The sequence below is a fragment of the Arachis ipaensis genome, chromosome B10 (assembly GCF_059453495.1).
Source record: "Arachis ipaensis isolate K30076 ecotype BB chromosome B10, ASM5945349v1, whole genome shotgun sequence".
Lineage (NCBI taxonomy): Eukaryota > Viridiplantae > Streptophyta > Magnoliopsida > Fabales > Fabaceae > Arachis > Arachis ipaensis.
In genome coordinates, this window is record NC_142435.1 from 132,488,100 (window position 1) to 132,508,843 (window position 20,744).

At 26.4% G+C, this 20,744-nt stretch overlaps 1 protein-coding gene across 4 annotated transcripts; it reads right to left on the reverse strand.

Moving 5' to 3' along the window:
* Positions 1-8,830: 8,830 nt before the first annotated feature.
* Positions 8,831-13,602, reverse strand: LOC107623919 (uncharacterized). 4 transcript variants are annotated; one of them, XM_088483229.1, is made up of 6 exons: positions 13,049-13,602; positions 12,789-12,873; positions 12,508-12,643; positions 10,354-10,423; positions 9,833-9,949; positions 8,831-9,278 (listed from the first exon to the last, which is right to left on the reverse strand). In XM_088483229.1, the coding sequence occupies exons 5-6, from the start codon at positions 9,914-9,916 to the stop codon at positions 8,979-8,981; spliced, it is 384 nt and encodes a 127-aa protein (XP_088339355.1). In that variant the 5' UTR covers positions 9,917-9,949; positions 10,354-10,423; positions 12,508-12,643; positions 12,789-12,873; positions 13,049-13,602; the 3' UTR covers positions 8,831-8,978. The 4 variants fall into 4 exon arrangements, with proteins under 4 accessions (XP_088339355.1, XP_088339351.1, XP_088339344.1 ...); XM_088483225.1 differs by having other exon boundaries at positions 12,789-12,911; XM_088483218.1 differs by lacking the exon at positions 12,789-12,873.
* Positions 13,603-20,744: the final 7,142 nt, after the last annotated feature.

The window sequence follows — 20,744 nt, forward strand, 5'->3', positions numbered from 1 at the left end:
CTGCAAGCTTAAGAAGAGTCTTTATGGATTGAAGCAAACTCCAAGACAGTGGTACAAGAAGTTTGAATCTGTTATGGGAAAGCATGGTTACGGTAAGACAACTTCAGATCATTGTGTATTTGTGCAAAAATTTTCTGATGATGATTTTATCATTCTTTTGCTTTATGTGGATGATATTTTGATTGTGGACAATAATGCTTTAAGGATTAATGAGTTGAAGAAACAGTTGAGCAAGTTCTTTGCTATTAAAGACTTGGGTCCTGTCAAACAGATTTTGGGCATGACTATTACTCGTTATAGAGATTCCAAGAAGCTTTATTTGTCACAGGAGAAGTACATAAAGAAGGTGCTTCAAAGGTTTAGCATGAATGATGCCAAATGTGTTGCTAGTTCTTTTGCTCCTCATTTTAAGTTGAGCACCAAGTAGTGTCCAACCACTGATAAGGAGAAATAAGCAATGGATGAAATTCCTTATGCCTCAGCTGTTGGAAACTTGATGTATGCTATGGTGTGTACTAGACAAGACATTGCTCATGCGGTTGGTACTGTGAGTCATTTTCTCTCTAATCCAGGTAAAGAACATTGGAATGCTGTTAAATGGATTATGAGATATCTCAAAGGTATAACTAACTTGGGTTTGAGTTTTGGTGGTGAGAAACCTTTGCTAGTTGGCTTTACTGATGCAGACATGGCAAAAGATATTGATTCTCGAAAGTCTACTTCAGGTTATTTGGTCAAGTTTGCAGGGGGAGCTATTTCATGGCAGTCAAGGCTACAGAAGTGTGTTGCACTTTCTACCACAGCGGCAGAGTTTATTGCAGCAACTGAAGTATGTAAAGAGTTGTTGTGGATGAAAAAGTTTCTTGCAACACTTGGTTTCAAGCAAGACCGTTATGTGTTGTTGTGTGATAATCAAAGTGCTATTCATCTTGCCAAGAATTCTACTTTTCAATGAAGATCTAAACATATTGATGTTAGGTATCACTGGATACGGGATGTGTTAGATTCCAAGTTGTTGGAACTTGAGAAAGTTCATACTGATAACAGTGGTGCTGATATGATGACAAAAATATTGTCAAGAGAAAAGCTTGAAACATGTTTGATCGCCGGAATAGCAAGGGCCTCCACCTAGTCGAGAAGGGGGAGATTTGTTGGGTTTTTCTCTCCTTTGTGAGGCCCAAGTCCAATATTTTGAGGGTGTCTCTTTGCACCTATTGTGCCACAACCCTAATCAGATTTTGGAGTCATTAAGAGAGGTAGAGAGTGTAGCCACCAAGTGAGAGAGAAGAGGGAAAACAGAATTTCTGTTTTTATGCAAAGCAGTAAATTTCAAATGGCAATTTCTCATTTATTCACCGTTAGATCGGCTTGAAATTTGAACTGCATATTCCACTCATTTTGTTCTTCATTCTGATTGGTGAAAATTTTGATTGGATGTTTTCAATGGGAGAAATTGGTTTCGTAAGAGAGAAAATAGGTTTCCTGTTTTTACACAGAGCAGCAATCTTGGAATAGCAATTTCTCATTCTTTCACTGTTGGATCGACGTGAAATTTGGACTGAGGATTCTTCTTATCTTGTTCTTCATTCTAAACGGTGGAGATTTTGATTGAAGGTATACAGAGGGAGAAATTGGCTTCGACAACAGCTTTGTTTTTTGAATATTTTTCATCTTCTTGCTTCACATTTATGAGCTTTGGTGCTTCGATGTTTTGGCTGGTTATATGCACATTTTTGTACTTTATTTGAGACTCTCTTGTACCTCATTTGATTATAGTGGAGCTATTTCATTGGTTTGGACGACCCGTGATTTTTACATCTCACATTGAGGGGTTTCACACGTTAAAATCTCGGTGTGTTCTTGTTATTGCTTTACTTGCTATATTTGCTTGTTATAGTTGTTGCCATATTGTGTTGTGAGTGGTTTCATATTGTTCTTGTGTTGGACATTTGTGTCATTTCCGCTGCTAGGCTCTTTCATTTATATATTATGACTATTCTTTTTGGATATGTTATTTTTTAAATTTTTTAATATGAAATTTCTTTCGTTTTTGTGATTTTTAAGTTTTTTTAAATATATGTATCACCTTTTTTTTCTTTTTATCGGTATTATATATTTAATTATTTTGTTTAATATATTCTACCAATAAAAAAATCATTGACTAAATGTTCAATATATACTGGTAGCTTAAATAAAAAACCCTTAAATAAAAAAAATAGTACGGTTTTTATTTTGGGAATAAAACGTAAATAATTATAATATAATGATTTGTTAAATATTAATATTTATAATTGTTATTTTAATCATAAATTTAGAAAAAAATAAGTAGATTAACAAAAATGATTAATAATTATATTAGAATTGATACACTTAACACCAGATTAAGAAAAATTGAACACATAACATGTTACTTTTTAATTAATCAAATTATTACAATTTAAATTAATTTTAATAAAATAATTTAAAATTATAATTTCAACCTTATCACATATATGGTACAAGTTATTGATAAAATTTATTATCACATGCATGGCACGAATTATTAAACAATTTCTCATATGTTTTTTTTTCTCTAAAATAAAAATATTATTTTTACCTATAATTATTATTCTTTATCAATTATTTTGTTTTAACACTATTATTATTTATTAATTCTTTTTATTTTTATTTCTTACATTTATTAAAAATTCCTTTTCAATATTTTAGGTCTTAATTATTGTTATTTAATTAACTTATTTTAGGTATTTAATTATTAAAATTTTAAGTATTTAATTATTAAAATATTAGATATTAATTATACCCCATTTACAGTATTAAGACTTTAGATATAATTTCAATTTAATTTTGGACAATATTGAAAGCAAATATGTATATGATATTAAGTTAGAAGAGTTAATTTTAATTTTACATAAAATAATATAATAGATATAGTGTATAAATAAATTTACTTGACAAATATAATTACTCATATATAATGTGATATTTTACTACGATAATATATCTTTTTATATCTGCTCCCTATATAGCAATATATATATATATATATATATATATATATATATATATTAAATTTAGGGTTTTGTTGATCTAATATTGCGGTATTTAGAGTAATAACTGAATTTATTATAACTGAATACAATGATCTTTAAACTATTAGTATTATTGGTATATTTTTAAAAATATTGATATATTATTAATATATATAATAAGTAATAGTAAATTTTTTCTCATATTTATCATTTAAAAAAATTATAATTTTGATATAGTCTTTATTCTATTTTTTTTTCTTTTTCATACCTAATGGCTACTGTCTACGATCCTATCAATAGTATCACTTATAGTAGATTATACGATGAGAAAATATAAAAAATAAGACCAGAATTATAAAGCTATGAAAAGTCTCATCCAAGTTTGACAAAAACAAGATGGCTTACATAGAAATAGTTCTAATAGATAATAAGATTAATTGATTCTTTTACTAAATTTTTTCAAGTAATGCTAAGTTCAGTTTATAAATAGAGTTTAATTTTGATATACTGACAGAGTAAAATATTTTACACAGTCGCGCAATCACATCTGTTTTTTTGGATGATCATTTACGCGGTCAATGTGAAAGGTAGTTATTTTTACTGATGTGTTCTTACGTAATTGGATGCACGTGTAAAACTACTTTACACTGTCAGTGCATCAAAATTAAATTCTTAAAAATATTTATAGTTCGTATTTTAAGTTAATTTTATAAGTACACCATTCCACAAGTCAAAGACAAATTTTTTTAATAGTTTTGTAGATGCTAATAGCTTTTATATTTAATTTGTTTTCTAGTAAGATAAAGTTAATTGTTCAATCAAGAATTATTTGACAAAAATGTTTGAGAATAAATTGGTAGAACGGAAGCTCTATTATCTTCTCAAATTTTGAGATTGAGGAATCAAGCGGAATATATCTTCCGACTGTACACACGTGCAAAATATCTTTTAAAAATGAGTCATATATAGTACATACGGTCGATGATCGTAAAATTTCGGATAATCATTTTAATTTGCTTGCCCGTGCTGATATATTGAAATAAACAAATGAACGATTTTAATTATTTGGTACTAGTTAATTTATATTAACCCACACAAAACTGTTTTTCTTTTAATTTTAAGTTTTGTCAAGAAATTATATAATAGCATCATTTTATCGATAATAAAAATTTTAACAGTTTATTTATGAAAATATTTAAAATTGTATTGTAACTTTTTTTAAAGGTATATCCTTTTATTAATATACTACTGTTAGTTTTATCGTTTAACATAAAATAAATCAGTAAATCCTCTTTATTTTATACACATACAAAGTTATAATTTCTTATATTATTCATTTATTTATTCTTAATTTGATACTTTTAATTTATTTTTTTTGTTCAATTAGATACAATATCAGTGTATTAATAGTGAAGTGGAGAAAAAAAAGTGTAATATCATATCAAAAAAAAAATTTAAACCATAATTGTAATTTATAATTAAAATCATAATTTAAATATTTTAAATGGGATAATTTTATTTAGGGAATTCATAATTCAAACATAATTCTTATATATTTAATAGCTACATTCGAGTTAATACACTTAATACCATATTTAAAAGAAAAACGAACAATACACATTATATTACTTATTTATTAATTATATTATTACAATTCAAATTAATTTTAATGGAACAATTTAAAATTATAATTTCAATCTTATAATGTGCATGACACGGGTTATTACACTTGTTGAGAGTATTAAATCTTTGGTCGTCTCTTAAAATAAATTACAATGAGGTATGTGTATTATCGGTTATGAGCATAAGGGGTTTGAAGGCAAATAAGGCAAAAAATTAAATGATAAGAAAGTAAAGCTAACAAATGCTAAAAAGACATCTTGGCTAGAATTGAGAATCAAAATTATTTTCTATCCTTGATATTAATCATAGGTGATTTCTTCCATACCCAACTAATTTGAGGGTATTATATACCCTTTTTACATGTTCCAATTAATTGGTGCCAAGTGTATTCATTAATTCCAATCAGCAAATGAATTTTTAATTTTTAAAAATAAAAAATAATGAATTTAATATATGTATGAAATACTTTATATATACATATCTTAATACATTGTACATACATTTACTTCTGATTAAATCAAACCACCATATGTGATAAACTTTTTTTTGGTATTTTATGTGGCAAACTTTAAATAAATTATTTAAAAGAAAAAAGAGAAAAAAAAAATTAGAATTGAGCTGTTGTATATGCTGTTGGAGAAAGAGAGAAGAACATAGAACCATAATCCTTTTCATCTAATTTCGTCTTCTCTTTTTTATATTCACATAAAAAATTCGTTTTCATCTTCTTTCCTCTCCTTCGCTCTCAGGATATACCTTCTTTTTCCTCTTTCTAATCTTCGAAAGTCGTCGATCTTGTTGCTGTAATTCAGAACAATTTATCGTTCTTTCACCCCATGCCGTCACAATTTTATAATCATTTGGGAGGATTTAACCCAAGAACGATGGATTGTTCTGGATTACAGCAACAAGATCAACGACTTTTGAAGATTAGAAGGAGGAAAAAGAAGGTATATCCTGAGAGCGAAGGAGAGGGAAGAAGTCGAAAACGAATTTTTTTGTGAACATAGAAAAGAAAAGAAGACGAAATTAGATGAAAAGGATTAGCATTCTATGTTCTAATCTCTTTCTCTATCAGCATATACAACAGCTCAATTCTAATTTTCTTTTCTTTTTTTTTCTTTTAAATAATTTATTTAAAGTTTACCACATATGATGGTTTAATTTAATCAGAGTTAAATGTATGTATAATGTATTAAGATATGTATATATAAAGTATTTAATACATGTATTAAATTCATTATTTTTTATTTTTAAAAATTAAAAATTCATTTGCTGATTGAAATTAATGAATACACTTGGCACTAATTAATTGGGTATCAAAGAAATCACCTTAATCATAACATCTATTCTATTATATAAAAATTAGATTTATGCACTTAATGATGGAGCTGACGCTTCTGAAAGTGTTTCTTAATTTATTTTTTTTAACTCATTAAATAAAAGTTATTACGATAAACTAACTATATCAATTAATTGATTTGATTAGATATTTAAATATCATTTAATTTATTATAATTTATATCAATTTGATTTGGTAGTATTTTTTAATTTATTTATTTTAATATTCTGTTAATATTTTTTAATTTATTTCTTTTAATTTATTAAACCAAATTTATTGTGTGTACTAATTACTTAATTTGATTAATTTATTAGTCATTAAAATAATAAATCTATGAATAAAATAGACAATTGAAATATTTTCAACTAATAATTAAATCAAATCAAATCATATCATATATATTGAGCTAAATTCAAATCATGTGAATTAAGGACTAAATTAAAATGAGATAATTTCTTACTTATTCAAGTTGAGTGCAATAAATATAAATTAATTTTGTTAGATAATCATAGTTGTCTGGTCTACTATATATAGATAACCACACAAAATTATAAGAATCGTGATTTTTATCGCTCTTACTATTTCAACTCTTCTTTTCTTCTTTTTTTTCTTTATGGATAATTTCTTTTATGTATAAATGTACCCAAAATGAGAAAGTACGGATGAGTATTTTATTGATTGTTTGTTTGATGAATATATCTCAATTTAAGCATTCTACTACTGTAGATGGAAGTTGACCTGTAGCAATTCAAAATGGCCAATATTTTTTTTTATAGTATTAGATAGAATAATATTTATTAAAATGAATATACCAATTGTAATGAATTTTTTTCAATTGTTATATTTTTATGTAAGTCGTGTAAATTCTTTGAAGGCACAAGATAATAAAATAGGTTGGCTTTAATATCATTAGAAGCTAAATTTAATAGTTCAAATAAGCACCACTAATTATGTTAAAAAAGTAATTTTATAATAATAATGTGATTTACATATTAATTTTTTCGAGTAAATTCATTTCAAAATTAAATATAGAAGTTGGACTGAAGTACGCTAAACTTTTAAAGTTAATATAGAATTTGACAACAAAATTAACATTCATTAAGAAAATAAATTTAGTTATGGCTATTTCCTAATTATAAATAATAACAAGGCTTATGAAAAAATATTAGTGTCATTATTTTTATTAATTAAATCATAATATTAGGTAGCTGATAGTTTCATAGGCGAAAATTATTAATTAATTACGTAAAAATTAGCACGAACAAGCAATAAGGATTCAGAAAAAATCAATTATATAATACCAATTTCATAATTAAAATATGTCACATATCATATTCTCATGTATTCTATTTATTATCTATTCTATTATATAAAAATTAAGTTTCTGCATTTAACGATGGAGTTAACGTGACATGTTTATGAGAATGTTTAGCGATGTGTTTCTTTTAACTCATTAAATACAATTTATTATGATAAATTAACTATATCAACTAACTTATTTGATTAGATATTTAAATATCACATAATTTATTATAATTTATATCAATTTGTTTTGGTAGTATTTTTTAATTTATTTCTTTTAATATTCTGTTAGTATTTTTAATTTATTAAACCAAATTAATTATACTAATTATCTGTATTAATTAACTAATTAGATTAATTAATTAATCGTTAAAATAATAAATCTATGAATAAAATAGGTTCTCGAGATATTTTTTACTAATAATTAAATCAAATCAAATTATATTTATTGAACTAAATTTAAATCATGTGAATTAAGGACTAAACTAAAATAAGATTATTTTTTACTCATTCAAATTGAAGGCAATAAATAAAATTAATTTTGTTAGATAATTATGGTCTTTTGGTCTTCTATATATAGATAGCCACACAAAATTATAAAAATCATCATATTTTTTAAGTTACTACACAAATATTATATTTTAGGTAATTGTATATTTTTTTATGTTATTTTAAATATTATTATATAATTTTAAGATCATTTAATTATGTTTATTTTTTAAAAGTATTTTTATTATTGGAGAGTAACTAATGTTTGTGATAGTCTAAAATTGAAAAATAAAAATACAAAATATTAATATACTGAGTTTTTAAAGTCTTGAAGTAAATATATGTGATTATAATTAATGATCATAATTAAAAGTCTTTGTTTTATTTCGGTTTAATTACTCTGCTGGTCCCTATAGTTTCGCAAAATTTTCAATTAGGTCCCTATACTTTTTTTTCTTTTAATTGAGTCCTTGCACCAATTTTTTTTAATTGGGTTCCTACATTTTTTTCTTTTTACAACTAGAAAATGGATTAATACAGACAGATTTACAAACAGATTTAGTCTTTATTACAGACGAATTTTTGGTTACCGACGGATTTTGTCCCTCTGTAAAAGTCCCGTCGGAAATTTTTTACCGACGGATTTTTTTTCCGTCGGAAAATTACCGACGGATTTTTACCAGTTACCGACGGATTTTCCTTCTGTAAATTTTCCATCCATTTCCCCAAGGCGACGAACTTTTCCGTCTGTAATTACAGACGGATTTTCAGGCGGATTTTCCGTCTATAATTACAGACAAATTTTCAGACGGATTTTCTGTCTGTAATTACAGACGGATTTTCCGACAGATTTTTCGTCTGTAATTTGAACTTTGGAAAATTATCTCACACTCTGATTACAGACAGAAAATCCGTCTGTAAATCCGTCAGTAAGATAAAATAATTTTTTTTTATTTCTTAATTACAAAATAAACTTGTTTTCATACAAAATAAATATAAATTTAATACAAATTTTTATCTAATTTGTATTCAAAAATTTATAATATTTCAAAAAATAAACAAATTTATTGTATTATCAAACTAAGAAAAGTACTATAAACAAGCAAGTCACTATAATTCAAAACATAAATAAAGTATATAGATACATCAACTATAATTCTCAGTATATTGTTCAACCATACTAAAACTATCAGCTATGACTCTAGTGCGTCATCCTTTTCAGCTTTTCCATCTTTGTGATCCACTTCCATTTCTCTGTCTAGTTCCTCATTAATCTTCTTGTTTTGAGTTGCCTTGTGGGGTGGTGACATATGGAAAGACAAGCGCTTCAAATCAATTGGATTCAGCTTTCCCAAAGACTGAATTCTGAGAGTCCTAAGCAGTGAGGTACCAGAAGATCTTGGACTATTCTCTCCGGTTCTGGCAGTGTATTTCATGGGTTCTGGAAGAACACCTCCAATAGACATCAAAACCTCACAAAAGTAGGCTAGAGCCTGTGGGAAAAAAATAAAATTAGTTACATTCATATTCAGGGACTAAGATTTAATGAATCACAATTAGGAACAAAAATTGATATTCAAAGGAATGTTTGAACATGATCAATAGACTTATCCTTAATCCTCAAAACCTTATTTTGGAATATGATCCCCCGGATAGCATCTGCTAAATACTTCTGCCTTTAAGAAGACCATGTATGTGCTGAGCACTAAAGAGAGGCCATAAAATAAATTCAACAAAAGAAATTCAGAAGAAAGAAAATGCTCTTAATATAGGCAATCCTCTCCCACCCAATAATAGCACATTGCCACAATATTTTCATTCTAGAAACCAATTATGCAGAAAGCTCATATACTGAACTTGAACAAACCTAAAGGCTCCATTATAAAACAGATAATCCTAAAGAAAATGAAAGATCATTTAAGTTCAAAATATGGTATAATGTAACATCATTTCACTTATACGGAGTAAATATCGTACTATGTATTGAATATTAATTAATAATTACAGATAGAAAGATAAGCCAAATTATGGGATTATAAGTACGTACAGTGGGCATAGGCACTGTCCAACCCTTTTCCGGACACCAATCCAATGAAAGGCGCAGGTCCCTGCTTGAAGCTACATCAGACATCCCCTCGCCAAATGGAACTGACAGCAGATCAATCTATAAGGAGAATTCGGGCATAAGTTGGATATACTAATTATGATATTTGCACTACTAAAGTACCTACAATTATATGGATAATTTTTCTTTGAAGAAGAAAAGGAGTAGGCAAAGGCTAAAAGTTCAGTATAAAATTGGTTCATTGGATAATACCATTAGAAGATAGACAAATATCAAATAGAAGGTTCAAAACATGGACTTTCAGTAAATCTGGGAGATGAACTTAGATCTTTTGGAAGGATTAGGACAAAATTCAACATGACCAAAAGTTACAGCAAATAAATTAGAGTTTGACCATTGGAAAAGAAATGAAGTGCAACTTAAGAACATAAAAATAAAAAGAACTTATACTCCACAGCATATGAACGTGCAATAAGTTGAGTTTTAACTCCGATAAGACATACTTTGGTCAGGATAGTCAATATACTCCAACAGGTAGGTCACCATATCATATTTCTGGCGAATCTCTCTTATCTGAAAGAAAAGTAGTAAAAATTAGAAGGTTTTTAATATACAAAATGTTATATTCTTAATATAAACTCAATTCTAGATTTTCCTCAAGAAAAATGATGAGCATTAATGGAGAGCCCTTAAAATTACAAGTTTACAACTCATATGGTTCGGTTAAACTATCTTTGCATATAAATTTTTATTTTATCTCATGTACAACCTCTGTACAGTGTCCCTGCCCCCTGCCCCTGCCCCTGCCCCTATCTATCTATCTATCTTACTTATATATGTTTATGCTTCCTCCTATGCTCTCTTAACCTAGTGGAACATAACATACAAGGAAAGTGCTCTGGTATTTTGAGGAAAGGAAAAAACCCTTTTATTATTTAATATAACTCTTATTAATTGTTATTATTATTGTATTATGCCCATCAAGTATGAAATAGTGGCAAGCCAAATAAATATTTTTAAAAATTTCTTTTTTCCAATCACAATTTACGAATATTGACCCCAAGTCTCTATGTTGGGAACACAACTAATTTATACGCAAAGGAATGCTAGCAGTTTTGACATATAAGAAACTATGATATATTATTAAATTATTAAATTATTAAATTAATATGTATAAGGTTAAGAAACTATGATAAGTAACTAAGCTCTACACCAAACCATACAAATATCTATGCATTTACTATAGATTTAACTTAATATGAACAAAAAAGTATACGTATATATTTTACAATATAGTACTTTATCATAAGTACGAATCATCATAATATAGTACTAGTACAAATACATATCACAAGAATAGAAATCATAAGTAGGTATCTTATCCGATATTGTTGGTATTCTTTAAGGGAGATGGCCGAATCAAAGTGCTATTAATTAGACTACAAAAAATGGCACTAAAAATACTTTCTCTGATATTATAGTATATATATATGATGTAAACAAAAACAAGGATACTTGTACTGATAATTATGAAACTTGGCATAGTTTATGAAGGATTTAGGGCCTGCAAGGTGAATCAAAAATTCCAACTCCAAAGGAATGAATGGTTAGAAAAAGCATCATCATCAGCATCACCATTATTGTTATCCTCAAAAGTTGTTGGTGGTGTAGTAGTATACAAAAACTCACCTGAATGCACCTTATCTATCCCTCCATAGTAGAGGCCAAAATCCAGGTATACAGGTATACAGATAAGAAATAATAAAATAAAAGAAAAAAGAAAAAAAAAAGCAAACATGATAAGCTTTGTCCTTTGGATACAGATAATGTTTAGTTGCTTCAAACCTTATAAAAAAAAATTCCAGGTGCATGGAGAATGCAAATCTCAAATGTGCTGTACTTAAAGGCTTAGAAAATAATAGTCTCAGAGTAATAGCAGAGAGAAGATTTTTCAGAAGGCTAGTTCTGCATTTTCTGGGTATTAACCATTTGATTTATAAAGCTTCTCTTGCTTTTGCTGCGCTAATTATGCCAGAAATGAAGGAACCTGAAGTTATAAGGTTTCTGTCTCTCTTCATATTGATTCTTAATTTCTTGTTTGTGTGAAATAACAAAAATTAATGTATTGTGATATGTGATTTATTGTTCTTTATGTGAAGCATCTAGGACTTCGAAGCTGCCTAGTGGAGTCATAATTCAAGGTAAATCAAAGCATACACTATAGATAATCCAATTGTGCAAATTTAATGAAAATTATTATTAGTGTAAACTTGTACTAAGATCTATACCACTATCTTAGCTATCAATATAACTTTTTCTGCATAAACAGATTTTCTTACATGTTTCCAAAATAGATATAGTTGAAGGAGGAGGACCAGAGGCACATGACCAGATGACCAGAGATTTTCTTACATTTGATGACTCTATTAAGACAAAAAATTACAATTGCTAAATAAATTACATGTGATTTAGCAAAGTCGGCTGGGAAATTCAACAGTATTGCAGATAAATTTCTTTAACCCATGGAATTAAGTTCATCACCTAAACATAATCTCAAGATAAAATATAAAATACCATGCACAATTTCATTGAACATAAACAATTATGGGAATCAAATACCAATAATTGGAGAAGATGCCTTAAGTTAATGTATATACCTGCCAGTTATTACAACATTATGTGGACCAGCATGACAATGTTCCTCCAAAACCATGTTAGCACCAATCATTGTCCCAATGATAATTCCTCCAAGCCAGCTATACCATATAAGTGCATCCATTTGACTATCTCCACCTTCACAAATATAATAACAAAAGCATATTAGAGCAAGGAATTAATTTCTATGTGCTTACAATGTAACTAGAAAATAATCTCTTAGAACAAATAGATTTCCATACACATTTTTCAATTGGGAAACTGAAGTTGTATGAGGGCCAACCTGACATCTGAAATCCAATTGCAAGGATGACCCCAGTGCTCATCATAGTCACATTCTCTTTATTTGAACTTGACTATCACAGTGTCTTCAATCAAGCTTTTCTTCTTCAATTAATTTTGTATACTTTTTGTTTTGTTTTATATAATAGTTGGAACCATTAAACAATTGAGCCACAAAAGCAGAGTATGATAAACCTAGCTAAAATTGGCGTAGAAAAATTGAGCCCTAAGGTTTATTGGCGTAATTTAAACAATGCATACCTGAATTGGCGTAATTTAAACAACTGCTGGTAGATGCTCTGGTTCTCTTTGGAGCAGGAACCGATTGGGATCGGGTCGAATTCCATCGATTCGCTTGCGACAGAGCGCGATAGAGCAGCGACGGAAACAGAGCGCGACGACCTTGAGTCTGGAACGCCCGCGAGAGAAGCGATATACCGGAGAGATAGAGAGAGGTCGACAGCGAGACCAGCCGTGAGAGAGGTGAGACTCAGTGAGCTTGAGGGTGAGAGTGGCGAGAGAAGAGCGAAGAAACTCAAAGGAGGGTTAGGGGTTCTTCGTCGCGGTTAGGGGTTCTTCGACGGAGGCATTGCGAGCGCCGGCGACCGGCGACGTTCTTCGCAGAGTGCTGTTAGGGGCTCTTCGTGGCGGTTAGGGGTTCTTCGTGAGCACAATGAAGAGAGGGTTAGGGTACAGTGAGGCACAATGAAGACAGGGTTAGGGATAGCTAGGGTTAATCTTCTTCGTGAGGCACAATGAAGACGTTGTTCATCTTCATGGAGTGCTTTATGAATTGAGACTTAAGTTATTTGTGAATGGTGCTCGAGAAAGAGAGAAGGTAGATTAGGTTTAAGTTTTTATTTACGACAGAAAATTTAAATTACAGGCGGATTTCCGTCTATAATAATTTAATAAAACGCAGCATTTTGTTTATTTAATTACAGACAAATTTTTCGTCTGTAACTATTTTTTATGGAAAAAAATTAATTTTATCGACAAAATTATCGACGGATTTTGTTTTCCATTTGTAATTTATGCTAATTCATTTTTTTGTTTTTCGACAAAAAAATCCCTCTAAAATTCTGTCTGTATTTCCGTGGGATAAAATCCGTCGAAAATATCCGTCTGTATTATATACCCTTTTTACATGTTCTAATTAATTGGTGCCAAGTGTATTCATTAATTCCAATCAGCAAATGAATTTTTAATTTTTAAAAATAAAAAATAATGAATTTAATATATGTATGAAATACTTTATATATACATATCTTAATACATTGTACATACATTTACCTCTGATTAAATCAAACCACCATATGTGATAAACTTTTTTTGGTATTTTATGTGGTAAACTTTAAATAAATTATTTAAAAAAAAAAGAAAAAAATTAGAATTGAGCTGTTGTATATGCTGTTGGAGAAAGAGAGAAGAACATAGAACCCTAATCCTTTTCATCTAATTTCGTCTTCTCTTTTTTATATTCACAGAAAAAATTCGTTTTCGTCTTCTTTCCTCTCCTTCGCTCTCAGGATATACCTTCTTTTTCCTCCTTCTAATCTTCGAAAGTCGTCGATCTTGTTGCTGTAATTCAGAACAATCTATCGTTCTTTCACCCCATGCCGTCACAATTTTATAATCATTTGGGAAGATTTAACCCAAGAACGATGGATTGTTCTGGATTACAGCAACAAGATCAACGACTTTCGAAGATTAGAAGGAGGAAAAAGAAGGTATATCCTGAGAGCGAAGGAGAGGGAAGAAGTCGAAAACGAATTTTTTTGTGAACATAGAAAAGAAAAGAAGACGAAATTAGATGAAAAGGATTAGCATTCTATGTTCTTACCTCTTTCTCTATCAGCATATACAACAGCTCAATTCTAATTTTCTTTTCTTTTTTTTCTTTTAAATAATTTATTTAAAGTTTACCATATATGATGGTTTAATTTAATCAGAGTTAAATGTATGCACAATGTATTAAGATATGTATATATAAAGTATTTAATACATGTATTAAATTCATTATTTTTTATTTTTAAAAATTAAAAATTCATTTGCTGATTGAAATTAATGAATACACTTGGCACTAATTAATTGGAACATGTAAAAAGGGTATATAATACCCTCAAATTAATTGGGTATCAAAGAAATCACCTTAATCATAACATCTATTCTATTATATAAAAATTAGATTTCTGTATTTAATGATGGAGCTGACGCTTCTGAAAGTGTTTCTTAATTTATTTTTTTTAACTCATTAAATATAAGTTATTACGATAAACTAACTATATCAATTAATTGATTTGATTAGATATTTAAATATCATTTAATTTATTATAATTTATATCAATTTGATTTGGTAGTATTTTTTAATTTATTTATTTTAATATTCTGTTAATATTTTTTAATTTATTTCTTTTAATTTATTAAACCAAATTTATTGTGTGTACTAATTAATTAATTTGATTAATTTATTAGTCATTAAAATAATAAATCTATGAATAAAATAGGCAATTGAAATATTTTCAACTAATAATTAAATCAAATCAAATCATATCATATATATTGAGCTAAATTCAAATCATGTGAATTAAGGACTAAATTAAAATGAGATAATTTCTTACTTATTCAAGTTGAGTGCAATAAATATAAATTAATTTTGTTAGATAATCATAGTTGTCTGGTCTACTATATATAGATAACCACACAAAATTATAAGAATCGTGATTTTTATCGCTCTTACTATTTCAACTCTTCTTTTCTTCTTTTTTTTCTTTATGGATAATTTCTTTTATGTATAAATGTACCCAAAATAAGAAAGTACGGATGAGTATTTTATTGATTGTTTGTTTGATGAATATATCTCAATTTAAGCATTCTACTACTGTAGATAGAAGTTGACTTGTAGCACTTCAAAATGGCCAATATTTTTTTTTATAGTATTAGATAGAAGAATATTTATTTAAATGAATATACCAATTGTAATGAATTTTTTTCAATTGTTATATTTTTATGTAAGTCGTGTAAATTCTTTGAAGGCACAAGATAATAAAATAGGTTGGCTTTAATATCATTAGAAGCTAAATTTAATAGTTCAAATAAGCACCACTAATTATGTTAAAAAAAGTAATTTTATAATAATAATGTGATTTACATATTAATTTTTTCGAGTAAATTCATTTCAAAATTAAATATAGAAGTTGGACTGAAGTACGCTAAACTTTTAAAGTTAATATAGAATTTAACAACAAAATTAACATTCATTAAGAAAATAAATTTAGTTATGGCTATTTCCTAATTATAAATAATAACAAGGCTTATGAAAAAATATTAGTGTCATTATTTTTATTAATTAAATCATAATATTAGGTAGCTGATAGTTTCATAGGCGAAAATTATTAATTAATTACGTAAAAATTAGCACGAACAAGCAATAAGGATTCAGAAAAAATCAATTATATAATACCAATTTCATAATTAAAATATGTCACATATCATATTCTCATGTATTCTATTTATTATCTATTCTATTATATAAAAATTAAGTTTCTGCATTTAACGATGGAGTTAACGTGACATGTTTATGAGAATGTTTAGCGATGTGTTTCTTTTAACTCATTAAATACAATTTATTATGATAAATTAACTATATCAACTAACTTATTTGATTAGATATTTAAATATCACATAATTTATTATAATTTATATCAATTTGTTTTGGTAGTATTTTTTAATTTATTTCTTTTAATATTCTGTTAGTATTTTTAATTTATTAAACCAAATTAATTATACTAATTATCTGTATTAATTAACTAATTAGATTAATTAATTAATCGTTAAAATAATAAATCTATGAATAAAATAGGTTCTCGAGATATTTTTTACTAATAATTAAATCAAATCAAATTATATTTATTGAACTAAATTTAAATCATGTGAATTAAGGACTAAACTAAAATAAGATTATTTTTTACTCATTCAAATTGAAGGCAATAAATAAAATTAATTTTGTTAGATAATTATGGTCTTTTGGTCTTCTATATATAGATAGCCACACAAAATTATAAAAATCATCATATTTTTTAAGTTACTACACAAATATTATATTTTAGATAATTGTATATTTTTTTATGTTATTTTAAATATTATTATATAATTTTAAGATCATTTAATTATGTTTATTTTTTAAAAGTATTTTTATTATTGGAGAGTAACTAATGTTTGTGATAGTCTAAAATTGAAAAATAAAAATACAAAATATTAATATACTGAGTTTTTAAAGTCTTGAAGTAAATATATGTGATTATAATTAATTATCATAATTAAAAGTCTTTGTTTTATTTCGGTTTAATTACTCTACTGGTCCCTATAGTTTTGCAAAATTTTCAATTAGGTCTCTATACTTTTTTTCTTTTAATTGAGTCCTTGCACCAATTTTTTTTAATTGGGTCCCTACATTTTTTTTCTTTTTATTTAGGTCTCTGTACCAAATCTTTTTTTTTTTTAGTTGGGTTCCTATAAAATTAAGCCAATTACTACTAAGAGGGACTTAATTGAAAAAAAAAATTTGGTGCAGAGACCAATTAAAAAGAAAAAAAGTATAGGGACCTAATTGAAAATTTCACGAAACTATAGGGACCAACAGAGTAATTAAACCTTTTATTTCAATTTGTTTATGACATGTTTAACTTAAATTTTATTTCTTTATTAATTAGTATTTTTTTGTATATTTAATTGTCATTAATTTATATAAATTAAAATGTATAACTTTAAAAAATAGATACGTGTCTAAAAAATAAAAAAAATAAATTTTTTTGTTAGTAAAAAATTTATATCGCTTTAGCTTTTTTTTTTTGGCATCATATCTTACATTTTTACTATAATTAAAAGTTAGAGGTAAATTATTAAATATAAATTAACAAAAAAATATAATACTTAATGAATTATCATAATCACATTTAAAGGTATTTAAGTTATTTTCATATAATAAAAGTAATATGCTTCAAGAAATATTTGTATATAATTTACTAATAAATATATGAGATATTTATCATAATATTTATTTTTAATAAAAATATCATTGTATTAAAATGATGCATTTTAAAGATGTATAAATGAGATTTTTATTAAAAAAATTTACAAGATAGTAAATGCAATTTTATTTTAATTTTATCCGTAACATTTAATTTTAATTTTTACCTTTAGAGTTTTAATATGTTTCAATTATACTATTAGAGTGAATAACATTAATTATAACTAATCAATTATATTATATGATTTGACCAAAATTAAATAAATATTAAATTATTTAAAAAATAAAAAATAAAAAATAAAATAAAGAATTTAATTTGAATTATTTTCTTATTATTTTCTTTATCTAGGAATCTTAATGTGCTTTTATGTATTTTGATTAATACTTCTCAAAGGAGTTACTATTTTATTTACTAATATTTTAAATTTTTTATAATATTTTCATAAAACTTAATTAATAAGTTTTTCTTCACAATGTTTTTCTTGAACTTTTTAATAAAAATATATCTTAATTTTTGTCTTTCATCTTTTATATTTATTTATTATACTAATTTTTTTACAGTGTATTTTTATCAATTACATACATTATTTTTAATCTTTTTTACTTTTTTTAATTATTTTATTACCTTATTTTTAATTATTTATTTTATTTTCACTCCTCATATGTTTATTATGTTTCACTTCATATTAGTTTTAATTTTGTGGTTAACTTTCAATTATATAAAAGTCAATAGTTTCTTTCAAAACATGGTTAAATATATTATCTATCATATACAATCATTAGGATAAACAAACAAATATAAATTGAATATATAATTTAATTTTAATTTAAACTAAAAACTAAATAAATTGTCAGAAAAATAGCAACTAATTTTGTTTTTAATTTCTCTATAATTTATTTAAAGGTAAAAATCTCTCTATAACCACTAACATCGCCGATAACAAAATTATAAGTCTCTATAAAATAAAAAATATATAAAATAAATAACATATATATAATTTTAAAGTTATTAATGGACAAATTTTTTTTTAAAAAAAAATTTATGGATCAACATGTAATTTTTTTATATTTTTATTTTTTTTCTAAAATTTTTCAGACTTATCAACCTTTAAGTTGTCTATACATCACTTCTCAAAATATTATGATTTCACAAGATATAATATGTGGGATACGGTAAATCACCTTTATAAACCATTTGCATACCAATTTTACGTTTATCCCCTAAATTAAAAAAAGCTAGGTGCATGTCTCAATTTACATATCTATGTAAATCAAATTTATGAAGTTCGAATTATGTGTTTTCGTAGTAAATCGAATCTATAATATTCGAATTACTTGGATGCTATTTATGCTACTAAATCGAACGAAGGAGATTCAATTTAAAATAAGCTGGATTGCTACTAAGTGAGTATAAATCGAACCTTATTGCTTCGATTTAGCATGGACCACATAAATCGAAATTTATAGATTCAATTTAGTAGAGGATGACATAATTTGAATTCTTTGAATTCAATTTAATTTCGAATCACAATGTCAAGTAATTCGAATCCTATAGATTCGATTTACTACTTATTACTCTAATTCGAATTCATTAAATTCGATTTATATAGAAATGTAAAAGGAGACAACTAGGTAATATTTTTGAATTTGGAAGATTCAGGTAATTTTAGGGTGGTTTAGTTTATCAACGTAAATTAACGTAATATGTGATATTAGTTATTGTCATATATACGAAAAACGTGACTTATTTATGCATTATTTGGATTAGAAGAATTTGTAGGGAAATAAAATGTTGGAGAAGAAAATAGATGGAAAAATAAATTTTTGATTGTTTGGATCAACAAAGAAATTAAATGAAAAACATAAAAGTGTATGTGGAGGTCGTGTAAATTTTTTCTCTTCAAAATTGCGAAGAAAACTGATGCAGAAGTGCAAATATGGGTAAAAATACAGAGTTACCATTTGAATTATAATTTATATATAATATATAAAAATATTAATATAATTTTACTCTATTATAATTTTTTCTCTTCTTACTTTTCTTTCCATCCAAGCAAAAGAAAATTTTTCCTCTATTTTCTTTCCATTCATTTTTGCTTTATCTAAACAACACACAAAAAAAAAACTTTTCTTTCCTCTCATTTTCTTTCTTTCTATTTTTTTTTCTCTTATTTTCCATCTTATATCCAAACAATATCTTAGTGTTTATCCATTTATCTTCTATTAATATTGTTATAATAAGGATACATGTAACTTTATAAAAATGATATAACCTAAACTCTGATTATCACAAAAACAGTCAAAATGGATATTTGCAGGGATCACTCGGGTTTTATGGCTAGATGGGGACTCGTGAAATCCTCACGACCTGCCACGCGAAAAAGGATAGGGACTAGAAGTAGCAAACGGGTTGAAACCCGTCGTGCTGGCCCGCATAACCCGCCAAAAAAGTGGGTTGGCTGGAATTTTGAGACCGCCAAACTTAAAAAGCCCGCCTATCCCGCATCGCTTAATCCATGGATTTCGGCAGGGCGGGGGCGGGGGTGGGACAACTTCCCTACTGAGACAAGCTTTTATTTTATTAAGAGGCCATTTTTTTACAAATTTTTATTATGTTATTGATCTACAAGAGGATGAAGATGATAATTGAAGATGTTCTAAGTTATATTTTGGATTACGTTTTATGTTTGATTAATTATAAACTTGAAGATGTTTAATTATATATTTTGGATAATATTTGTTTTGGTTTGAACAATGTTGGTTTTATTATTTTGTTTCAAAAAATTTTATTTATAATTATGTTTATTACATATTTATAATTATTTAAATTTTAATGTGTGTGAATTTAAAAATTATAATTTTTTTATGTTTTTAGAAATTATAAATTTATTGAAATTGTTGTGAAATTATATATATTATTTAATATTT